Source organism: Fonsecaea erecta, assembly GCF_001651985.1.
Source record: "Fonsecaea erecta strain CBS 125763 chromosome Unknown Scaff1, whole genome shotgun sequence".
In the NCBI taxonomy this organism is placed as follows: Eukaryota; Fungi; Ascomycota; class Eurotiomycetes; order Chaetothyriales; family Herpotrichiellaceae; genus Fonsecaea; species Fonsecaea erecta.
In genome coordinates this window covers 1,055,336-1,067,651 of record NW_017387244.1, presented here as the reverse complement: position 1 = coordinate 1,067,651, position 12,316 = coordinate 1,055,336, and the positions used below count along the sequence as shown (strand labels likewise).

Sequence of the window (12,316 nt, the reverse complement as noted above, 5' to 3'; positions counted from 1 at the left end):
GTTTGGTTTTTGCATGACTTGATGTCATTGGGAAGACGATTGGCTGCACGGGCCAAAAAAATGGTCGTGTCATTGGGACGTGGCACCCTTGTGGCATCCAGTCACAAAGAGCCGAGCAGTTCGGGGAATTGGATGGAATGGGCAAAGGTCAGCGTGGCGACTCTGCGAGAACCAAGGAAAGGGAAGGAATTGGAACAAGTCAGCCACACAAACGCCAAAGATTTGGGGCGCCCGAGTCCAAAACGATCCCACAGGAAGATGTCCCGAGACAAAATATCACCAGGTTGGTACTGTTGGTACCTGTTTGGTGATGTGATCCTCGGAGTTCTCGGGCACGATGGTAATGACGGCTCCGTTCGTCTCGGCAGGCCCGTGCTCACCTCCTTCTGCACCAATGCTGTCAACCATGACGATGGCTGCTTGTCGCATATCCTATGTACCTATTCCTGCTATTCCCGCAAGAGATCCATCACTACCTGCTGTGATCAACCGCCCAGTCACCCCTCGAGTCCTCCCCAGCACAACCGGACACACCTCCTAATCGAGACTCGAGCAAGGCCTTTACACGAAATGACGCAGTCTGGTCCACAAGCCAAGAGGTGGGACTTCTTGTCGTACGAGGTACCGTATGGATGTCAAACTAGATGGCTTGCAGGCCAGACCATACGCCACGGTGCGGACCGACCGACATAAACAATCAAATCAGTCATTAGGGGCTGGAAGATAATCAACCCGTGGTGCCGACGCGCCGGGATCTCGACATGCCTCACTCGTCAAACAACCCAGCTTCCGTGTGGCATGGTCCAAGCACAAATAGCCCTGCATGAACCATGGACCCCGTCCCTTATCAACAATAAGATTGCCGACGGCTCCATGAGACAAGATTGCAAGTCCTTCAGCTTCAGCTTGTTGTATACTGACTGTATGAGAATCCTTCGCGTCAAGATTCCGGGCACCTGTGATCACATCGCGTCTCTCCAACGGATTTGGAGGTGAATTGCGAAAAAGACACCAACACGGGGGCGTTTGGCGCGTATCTGGCACGAGATGCAGCTATTTATGCATGAAATATGCACCTCAGGTCCAGCCTCCTACTACACCGTCTCTTGCGACCTATGATCACGTTGCTGTCGTGCTTCGCGCTTCCACGACCGTGCCATAATCGCGATATAGCTCCTACAAACCATCTGCACGCTGCGATTTTCTGTCCTCCCATGTCCTCCAAAGGATTGGTATGGCTGTCCTCTGGCGAATTTTCCGAACTATATCTCTTTCCATCCCTCCACCGTTTCAATTCCTGAAGGTAAGTTCTTAACGGGTTTTACAACCTTCTCTGCCTGGGCTGGTTTGTGATCGAGATCTTACAATTCCCATTCTGCTCTTTGTTAATTGATCTTGATACATTCTTCCCATCACTGGCGATGAAGTAGTAGTTGTGCTCACTCTATTTGTCCTTGTTGGTTTCATATTCTCCACTCTTGTCGTTTCAATCGCTGGGGTTTGAAGGTCATCCACGTTGCTGGCTTGATCGGGCACTATCGAAGAACGCTGCCTAGATATGTTCCACATCAAGAATGGCTCCAACCGCATTCGCCACGTTCTGGCGGACCGACCTCGTTCGCGAATGCTTCCTATCTCATGTCCAGAAGGATGATTTGCAATCCCTACGACTCGTGAGCAAGGCCTTCGCCGGCGACGTCGCTCCGACCCTTTTCAAGAATCTCGAAATCCATTTCAGTACGAACACATTATCGCGCCGGTCGCGTATGTCTGCATTGAATAGGATTGGCTACCATGTGCGACGCCTGTCCTTCATCATGCCACACCACTCCGACACCTTCCTTCCTCCGTTGCTCATTCCAGGCACACTGGACGAAGTCACCTTCATATACGAACCCCGGGTCAACAACTCAAGACCGCATTCCTCTTCCAGTTCTTCCTCCTCATCCTCATCGGTTTCCAAATTCGGCTCCTGGGAGATGAACGACCTACTGGTCAAGCAATATCCCCCTTTATTTCACGCCGCCACCAACGTGGACTCATTCTTCCAGGCAGTTAGTTCAATGCCAAGGTTACAGCACCTCCATGTCTCTTGCCCTGGTCAACCCGCAGGTCAAAGATACCGAAAGGATATTGTTGACTATGCTTTGATATCGCTAAGGTTGGCGGTGGAAGCTGCCAAACCAAGTCAGCTAGAATCATTGACGTTGGCGCCGATACATCCTGCAGCTGTGTTTTACCTTCGTCCTCACCTGAGCATCGGGACATCTCCAGCATCCTCCCGAGTTTGGAAAGGCATCAAATCTCTGGGTATTGAAATGGATGCTTTCGAATATGGCCGCAATCAGCCGTCGGACCACCTGAAGATTCTGCATAGCTACCTGCAGACGTTCCAGGCTCTGGAACATTTCAAGTTCGAATGGCTCGGCAACAAAGGGCCCTGTCCCTTGGCTCTTCACATTGAGCCTTGCACGTCGCGCCCGACGTCTTTAGACTGTTCAAAGGCGTGCCCAGACGCCAGTACGAGATCGCCGTGCAGACCTCTCAGGTTCCGGCATCTGAAATCGATGCGCCTCAGCAACGCAAGCTTGGACGCTATTCAAGCCTCTGGCTTTATCATGAGCCATCGAAAAGTACTGCACGAATTTCAATTCGACCATTGCCATTTGAGATCTGGGACTTGGGACGATGCCCTGGCTCCATTGACTCGCATTGTCGGAAACGACAGCTGGAAGCAGAAGCAAGAAGAGGTCATGGAAGTGCCAATCATGCTGAGCCCAGTCAATGAGAAGACCGAGATGGAATGCGTCCAAGACCACTTATGGGACGACGTGTTGCGCAAGAGCAAAGGGCTTCAGACTCTCCGAAAAGTTAGCCTGAAGACCAAAGAGCTCCTTCCAGAACAAGTGAGACGGCTGTTGAGGAATGCCAGGATCGCATGGCATTAGAAGTGCAAGAGACATTCCTCTGCCGATGCGTTGGTAGACCACTGGCACTGGCTACTGCTCCCAGAGTGTGTATATGGAGTATTCTACTAAGACAGGAGAATTCATATACCGTTCCTCCCAAGCAAGACATCGAGCAATAGGTAATACAAAGGTTTAATTATTGTTGTGACTCGTGACGAATGAGGTGCCCTGGAAGTCTTAAGTGTCGGGTGTCGAGCTGAAAGACGGTGCTCAGGATTCTGGGTTTGAAGGATTAATTACTCCTAATCACAAGTAGTAGTTCGGTCGCCCGTGGCTGACGTGTTTCTTCCTGACGTGGGGCATTGACGGATGAGTGGGAGCCTGGCATGCCCGCTCGGGGGTTGTTATGGAACCCCTGAAAATAGGTACCGGCTCGTCGGCGGCTCAGGAGCTGGACGAAGTCTGCCTTGGGGGCTGAAGCAAGAGTTCGCTGCCACGACGTAAGCGCAGTTTAGGTGGCTCATGTTTCAAAATTTAGAGGCTCTTTTCAGGCTAGTTAAAAGGTAAGGGCACATCAAGGGACCGCGCGTCCAGCCTTAGGCCGTTAACCTTTGTGCTACATCAGCGCCCGGGGTTCAACACCAGAAAAGTTGCACATGCGGTTGGCCTTTTTGCTGTCCGCAAAGAATGAACGATCACAATCCTCATCTACCTCGTTCTCAACCTGCGATTTTCATTCCTGCCCTTTACGCAACATAGATCGTATTATCCGCTCGTTTAATTCTTGACCACTGCTTGCGTGCTGCAGCGTCCGTTAACGCCCCAAAGCATCGTTTCATCACAATTGCGCCCGCGCCCGTTCGTTTCTTTGTGTCAGACGCAAGCTAGGGGGATTATTCTTCGCAGAAGAGCGAGCACAACTCGGGCCTCGAGTACCATCGAAATGTCGCGCTTCGTCCGGAGATAGGATGTACTGTCAGCAACCTGCTCTTTCTAGGGTCACGATACCACCATGTCCTCTCGCGACAGGACCCCCCCGAAGACGACCGGCCCACAGTCGATACCTCTCCGAGATCTCTCAAGACCACCCGACAGCGGATCAGATGAAAATGATCTTTCGATCAGTGGAGGTTCAGGCCACAAGCCACGACATAGTCGCACTAGGTCTTTGCTGATGGGACGACGGACTCCCAATTACGCGCGACTGAATGACGAAGAGTCACCCGCAAGAGGAGGGCCCTCTTCACAGACTGTTGGAATTTCCATACGAGGAGGAAGCGGAGGGGAATCCCCGATTGAGGATGTAGAGGGATTTGCAGCGGCGACGGTGGGATTGGACCTTCAGCTGCCTTCAACACCACCCAGTGTCGGACTACGACGACCGAGCATCATCACTACGCCTGCTGATGGGGACCTTCAAGATGTGGAAAGTCCCTTCTCACCTCCAGACACCGACACGACTCCTTTGACTTCCTCACGCCGCATGCCGTCTTCTCTCAAGACATCTAGTTCCGTATCCAGAGGTCAGAGGCATGACAGACAAGGAAAGAGGTCCAGTGTTCACTGGACGGATGGCGAGTCTCCCGCCGCTGTGCGTGGGCGGAATTCTCGCCTCGGAGATGATCTGCCAACACTCGATACAAACGCTGGAATGCATCGCAAATTGAGCTCTGCCAGTGGGATCAGCCGTCTGACTGCCGGGCAAGGCGAAGCTGGCGAAAGATCAAGGTCTCTATCACCATCTCCTTCCCCAATGGCGAGGGCGAACTCCATGCTGCGAGAGATTTCACAGCGTGTGGTCAACCTGAGTAACGATTCGGACATGGTCGAGCAGAGTATCCGGCGCAAGTCTTCTGTACGACAATACCGGCGCCCGAGTGCTTCTACTCATTCAATACATGATGTTGGAGACGAAGAAGGGGCGGAACCGCAGCAAACTCCGCTCGAGAAGGTTGCGTCAACTGAAGTTGTTTCTGAACCTTTTACTCCGATACTCCCTGTTCATCACCAAAATCCGCTTGTGGGCAAAACCTGGGGTATTTTTGGACCAGAGAACCCTCTCCGAAAGTGGCTCTGTGAAGTCCTCGTCCATCCGCTGACGGAACCCACAATCTTGGCTCTGATCATCGCCCAGACAGTGTTACTGGCTGTCAATGCGGCGTCCGATGCTGTTTACCTGCAGACTCGGACGAAGAGGTGGGGAAGCACAGGCTTTGATTATGCCATCTTCGCGCTATTTGTGGTGTATACAATGGAACTTCTTGCCCGTACTATTGTGTCTGGGTTTGTCTCGAACCCGCTGGAGTTTAGCACGATAAATCGGTCTGTTGGCTTCAAAAAGGCTGTTCTTCAAAAGGCTCATACTCTGTTCGCACCACAGGAAGCCCGAGAGACGCCAATGGCGGTCAACGACGCACCAACGCAACCTTCGATTGTTCGTACCTTTACTGGTGTCCCTCATCCTGGGGAGGCGGGAGGTCCAGGCCATACGAAACAACAGCAAAGAATACGTTTGGCCCGCCGTGCCTTTCTGCGACATTCCTTCAACCGGCTCGACTTCGTTGCTGTTGTTTCCTATTGGATCTCTTTTGTAATGCAGCTCAGCGGTGTCGAGAACTCTAGTCACGTTTATGTCTTCAACATGCTCAGCTGCCTCCGAATCCTACGTCTCTTGGGTCTCACCGCTGGGACGTCAATCATCCTGCGGAGTTTGAAGAAAGCAGCCCCCCTTCTAGTTCATGTCTCCTTTCTTATAGGCTTCTTTTGGTTGATCTTTGGCATCGTTGGTGTACAAAGCTTCAAATCGAGCCTGCGACGTACGTGTGTCTGGGTAGGGAATGATGGCTCCGGTCAAAACTACAGTCTCAATATCGCGCCAGACAACATTCAATTTTGCGGAGGCTACCTAGATGCTGTAACGGGGAAAGCGATGCCGTGGCTCAAAGCTGACGGTTCAAATGGAACAGACAGCTCCAAAGGATACATCTGCCCTCAAAACTCTTTGTGCGTCGAGGGGTTCAGTGGCCCTTACAACGGTACAGTCAGTTTTGACAATATTGGCCAGTCACTGGAGCTCGTCTTCGTCATAATCAGTTCCAACACGTTTTCCGATCTCCTTTACTACCTGACGGACTCCGACTATCTTGCTGCAGCCCTTTTCTTCGCAGCCGGCATTGTCGTTCTGAGCTTATGGCTCGTTAACTTGTTGGTTGCGGTCATCACCTCTTCATTCCAGATCATCCGCGAAGAGAGCAAGCAAAGCGCCTTTACGGCTGACAAAATCGACGGGCCACTTTTCGACGAGGACCAGATGGAGAAAAGGAGCCAATTGAAGAGAATCTACGACAAAACCCATCTCTTTTGGGTCTCGATCATCGTATTTGACCTGGTTGTCCAGAGCCTGCGAAGTGCAAGCATGAGCGATAGCCGCGAGACTTTTATCATGGATACCGAAACGGTCGTCACATTTCTCCTGCTTCTGGAGATTATTTTGCGCTTCTTGTGCGACTGGAGGCATTTCTTCCACGGGAAGAGGAACTATGTTGATCTTTTACTTGCCATTATCACTACAGTTACGCAAATTCCCGTCATTCGCAATTCGGGTCAGCCGTACGCATGGCTTTCAACATTCCAAATAGCGCGTATCTATCGAGTCGTCCTCGCGGTCAGGGTCACCAGAGAACTGGTCATGGTTGTGTTTAGCAACATCATCGGTCTTTTGAACCTGATCCTGTTTGTATTCCTGTTCACTTTCCTGGCCGCCATTCTTGCGTCGCAACTATTCAGGGGGGATATTCCAGCAGCCGATGCCGGGGGTGAGGTGATCGCTGTAACATTCTTCGACATCTGGAACTCCTTCCTGGGAATGTACCAAGTGTTTTCGAGTGAGAATTGGACAACTCTGATGTACAATGCTACCCAATTCAACGACATCTGGGATACAGCGTGGCTGAGTGCGATATTTTTCATCCTCTGGTTCGTCGTCTCAAACTTGATTGTTTTGAATATGTTTATTGCTGTCATCCAAGAAAGTTTCGACGTGTCTGAGGATGAGAAACGTCTGCAGCAGGTGAAGTCGTTCTTGAAGCAGAAGGAAATGACTGGCGCAGCTTCTGGGAACCTCTCACTCGCCGCAGTCTTCAAAATGGGACGTGAATCAATCAGACACCGTGATGCACTCGAATATGGCTCGGCAACAGTTGAACAGCTCCTCAAGGAGGCTGTCGTGAAGGACTTCCTGGACGAACAAGACGACGGCCTTGAGCGGAGGACGACCTCCATGCACCTCGATGAACTGCCAACTGTCAAACCTGGCATCCTGTCCCGATGCTGGGGCAAAGTAACTGGGTTCTATGCATCAGCAGAACCCAACCCGTTCTATTCGAGTGCGAAAATTACCAGGGCAAACGAGGAGTTTGATCCTCGAGCTGTGGCAAAAAGAGTGGTCACGACAACTGAGAACCGTCGCCGTGCTCAGCGCCAATATTTGCAAAAGCACCCGAACTATAACGTGTCCTTGTACATCTTCAAACCAGATAACCCGGTGAGAAAGCTGTGCCAATATATCGTCGGTCCTGGCCGAGGATCTGAGCGTGTGGAGGGCGTCTCGCCGTACAGGCCTGCCTGGTATGCCTTCTCTGCCTTCACATACGCAGCTATCGTCGCGATGGTCATCTTAGCTTGCATCACCACCCCCCTGTATCAACGCGATTATTACTTGAATAATACGCTCAGCATCACCAATTGGTTTGTTTGGACCGACTTGGGTTTCGCGATACTCTTCACAGTCGAGGCGATCATCAAAATTATTGCGGATGGACTTTTCTTCACGCCACATGCCTACTTTCGGAGCATATGGGGTTTCATTGACGGTGTGGTCCTCATCACGCTTTGGATCAATGTTGTTACTGCTATGTTCCGCGACGATGGCGTTTCCCGAGCTGTCGGCGCCTTCAAAGCGCTGAGAGCGCTGCGCTTGCTCAATATTAGCGACACTGCACGAGAGACATTTTACTCGGTCATTATTGTGGGCGGATACAAAGTCCTTGCTGCCGCGTTTGTTTCCATGAGCCTGCTCATTCCGTTCGCAATTCTTGGAGTCAACCTGTTTAACGGCAAAATGCTAGCTTGCAATGACGGAGATTTCGGCTACAGTACCTTGAGCAATTGTGTGGGAGAGTACAACTCTACTCCTTTCAACTGGCCTGTACTGGCTCCTAGGCAGGTTGCAAACTCGTGGTTCGACTTCGATGACTTTGGCAGCGCTTTGTTCATTCTTTTCCAGATCGTCTCTCAAGAAGGATGGGTCAATGTGATGTGGTCCGGCACGAGTATCACTGGCACGGGATTACAGCCAGAACCATTTGCCGCACAGGGAAATGCGGTCTATTTCATCGTCTTCAATTTGTTGGGAGCTGTCTTTGTCCTGACCCTGTTCATCTCTGTGTTTATGCGAAATTACACAGAGCAGACAGGCGTCGCTTTTTTGACGGCCGAACAACGGTCGTGGCTCGAACTGCGCAAGCTTCTGAAGCAGATATCTCCATCCAAGAGATCTCTCGGTGAGCAGACCAGTAAATGGAAGAAATGGTGCTATGACCTGTCGATACAGAAACGGGGCAAGTGGCAAAGGTTCATTACCACGATATTGGTCCTTCACCTGATTCTCCTCACCATCGACTTTTATCCAGAGCCAGCGTGGTGGGAAACGGTGCGGGAATACATTTTTCTAGGCTTCACGGTTGTGTTGATCGCCAATATCATCATCAGGATCATTGGGCTTTCATGGAAACGGTTTCGCCGGAGCTCCTGGGACATCTATTCGATCATTGCGGTGTCAGGGATCTTCGTGACGTTGCTGATCTCACTGTCCAAGGTCAACAGCGGAGGTTTCCAGCAGCTGACCAAGCTGTTCCTTGTCTCAGCCGCCTTTCTCCTGATCCCGCGAAACAACCAGCTTGACCAACTGTTCAAAACTGCCGCCGCCTCGCTCCCGCTGATTGCCAATCTGCTGGCGACGTGGTTTGTTCTGTTTCTTGTCTACGCGATTGCCTTGACCCAAGCTTTTGGACTCACGCGTTTTGGAGAAAACGAGAGCAACAATGTCAACTTCCGCACCGTTCCGAAGGCCCTCATCCTCCTGTTCCGGACCAGTATCGGAGAAGGCTGGAATCAAATCATGGAGGATTATGCCGGACTTGAACCGCCTTACTGCGTGAGGGAAGATAGTTTCTTCGCGAGCGACTGCGGCAGCTCCGGCTGGGCCCGGGCACTGTTCATCTCCTGGAATATTATCAGCATGTACATCTTCGTGTCTCTGTTTGTCTCGATGATCTTCGAGAGTTTTTCGTATGTGTACCAGCAGAGCAGTGGCATGTCTATTGTGAGCCGAGATGAGATTCGCCGCTTCAAACAAGCATGGGCAGAATTTGACCCGAACGGAACCGGTTTCATCACGAAGGAGCAGTTCCCTCGACTCCTAGGGGTAAGTCTGACTTGGACGGGTCTCTATATGCGAGCCTACTGACAATCGAGCAGGAACTATCCGGGATCTGGCAGATGCGAATATACGACGGTGACTTCACTGTGGGCGCCATCAAAGAGGACTGCTCAGTGCAGCCGGGTGACCCTCTCAAACCAACGAGAAGAATTGTGGATGGCCTGGATCTCGACAAATTGGCGGACCGCATCAATCAAATCCCCGTGGCAGAAATTCGGCAGCGACGTGCACGGATTAACGTCTTCTATCAAGAGGTCATGTTGACGGCGGATGCAGACCGCGGCATTCCTTTCACGGCGGTGTTGTTCCTCTTGACGCACTACAACGTAATTACGGATTCTCGAAGTCTTCGATTAGAAGAGTTCCTTCGGCGACGAGCGCGACTTCAGAGAGTTCAAGAAAGCATCCGCAGAAATACTGTGGTCGGCTTCTTCGACACATTACATTGGTCTCGAAAGTTTCGGAAAGCCGTCGAACGGCGCAAGAGCGCACGCCTGGCCGCGCCACCTTCTATTCCTGTTCCCGAAATCTTTATTGAGGATCCAGATGACAATATTGAGGTGGCAGGCAGCAGCAGCACGGAGCCACGCGATTTCACTTCATCCACGCCCTCGTATACCCGGAAGAGACCGTCAGTCAGCCTACCACCCATTGACACATCCATGCCTCCTCCTTCCGGAGCTCTAAGGACGGCGTCGCCGGTGGAATTCGAGGGCTCACCTCACAGCAGCCCGGTTCGGTCGAGGTTAGGATCCGTGGATACTGCCTACCACGGAGCAACGAGATCGTCTCCAACGACGCCCACGCTAGGTCACAGTCGACACAACAGCACCGCCGACGGGCTAGACGGGCAGGACATGCTGGAAAGCTTTGGCAACTCTGCATGGGGTGAGAGTCTACGCAGGAGCTTTACCAGCAGGCGAACGCGGAGCAACAGCACACGCGGATGATTGTGTGCTGGTAATGGATTACGACGGTTCATGACCCAAGTGTTTTGATTTCATTTCTTCATTTGTGAATATTAAGGCGACGAGGTGGAATAATGTTGGGAGGTATCCGAAATGAAAATAGATGAGCATAGCGAGGGCGTTTTTCCCCCCCCTTTGATGTGAGGGTACGAGATCGGATGCATGACTGAAAAGAAGATGCGAATATGCACTGGCACCCAGCCATCATGTACATCATGCACACTACATGGATTACGGAAGTCTAGCGAAGCGAAGTTGACGAGAGCTGTGTGCTTTGCCCAGCCACGATATTGCAATGATATGCCTGGAATGGCTTTTGTCCGATATATTTATTCTACTAGGAGATCCAGAAGAAGCTTGTGGCTCTGTCGATCGCCATGGGATTCCACTGATCGTCCTTTCCCGGAAGTCCCTGGAATTGAGGTTGATTTCACACATCCTGTCGATCACAATCATGTGACGGATAGCAAATGTTGCACTCCCCTCCTTGGGTAGGATATCAGGATATGTACCTCGTACATACATGCTCGTAGCTTCCCGCTGCCGGCCTCGTGCTGCCCGGGGATCGAGTGACAGGAGGACTGTCTGAGGTTATTTGTGAATCAGAAGATTCTGTCATGGTGACACACAGAGCCAGGTACCTTGAAGTACAATTCCCAGACGAGAGCAGTCCAATAAACCGAGCCTATTTTTCTTGCCCCATCGACGCCCCTCCGTCGCTTGTATCAATCTATGTTCTCCGTCCAAGGACCCCATACCGACGAGGACGAAGACGAAACAAATATTAACCCCCTCTGACCTGACACCAATTACACAATAATACTGGGGCTGCAGGATCTGGGCTCGCTTGCGTGTAGTGTGGCCCCTGAAAACGCAGCCATCGCGCCTTTGGAGATGAAATGAGCCAAGCGGATCAAACCTTGGCTCGGTCTCGAAATCCTTCTGTGCGTGTTTGGCGTGAGTCTCAGCCGCGTCAAGGGAAAGGTCAAAACGCGCCACCACCACGTCGAGCCTAGCTCAGGGTCAAGATGGACCGCGTATTAGGGAAATCCGGGAAGGGGAGGGTTTTGATGATCAACCTTGCCGAAGCTTCCTCAGCAACGGTGCAACCAAGATGGATCTCTGCTGCACACCATCCGTCTCTGTTGGTGTGTCAGGGACTGAAGTGGTCCCGGATATCAAAGGGGGAGCAGGATCGTCAGACGAGAGGGAGACAGACCAGGAATCCTCGACGTGCGGTTTTTCAGATGCTTTCTGTAACAAAACATCCTGATCTCCACGACACTCGCTCGTGTTTGACAATGACCTGACGGAGCTGATTTTTCTTCTTTCCCCTCCCTTTCACTCCTGTGGCATCATGCATCACGACGGAAGTCTCCATTTGATCACCCCCCATGCAAGGAGGCGCGACACTTTCTGCTCCTCCTCCCCTGCCATCCATGAGTGTATCTGCGCGGCCCCCGGTTCGTGCAATCGTTTCTGGGCGAAACTATTGCCTGCTTGTCTGCAGGTAAGTTCGCATATGGGGCCATCCACTAACTAGTCCTGCTGCTGTTTGCCGCAGGGCAGCAGTTGGCCCTTGCTCGCGGGAGGGGTTTGTTACTATGTACGCCGTACCACTACTATTATAATAACATGCCTGCGTTGTTCCGAACGGCTCGACGCATATCTTTTTTGACCTTTAACAATTCCACCCCCCCTCTCCCCAGGAATTAATGTCTCACTGATTCTCCGAACTGCTTCTTTTCTCCTTTCCAGCTGCTTCCCTTCCTTCCTTCCTGTACATCATTTCTGTTCTCAGCGTCTGCTTCCGCTTCCGATACCTTTCGTTGATATTGCCCGTAGTTCCCCAGGGCCACAACTACTACCACACCTTGAACACATTCATTCCTCCCGCTCAAAAAGAGTTCGACCTGCTGGCCAAGGTCGCCCGAAACTGC

At 51.7% G+C, this 12,316-nt stretch overlaps 2 protein-coding genes across 2 annotated transcripts; both read left to right on the top strand.

Moving 5' to 3' along the window:
* Positions 1 to 1,574: 1,574 nt before the first annotated feature.
* AYL99_00360 (hypothetical protein) lies at positions 1,575 to 2,948 on the top strand (the record flags this gene model as incomplete). The annotated part of the gene is made up of 1 exon (XM_018831876.1): positions 1,575 to 2,948. The coding sequence occupies one exon, from the start codon at positions 1,575 to 1,577 to the stop codon at positions 2,946 to 2,948; it is 1,374 nt and encodes a 457-aa protein (XP_018697755.1).
* A 973-nt stretch (positions 2,949 to 3,921) lies between these two features.
* AYL99_00359 (hypothetical protein) lies at positions 3,922 to 10,358 on the top strand (the record flags this gene model as incomplete). The annotated part of the gene is made up of 2 exons (XM_018831875.1): positions 3,922 to 9,393; positions 9,447 to 10,358. 2 exons carry the CDS (start codon positions 3,922 to 3,924, stop codon positions 10,356 to 10,358), a joined length of 6,384 nt encoding a protein of 2,127 aa, XP_018697754.1.
* Between the last annotated feature and the right edge of the window lie 1,958 nt (positions 10,359 to 12,316).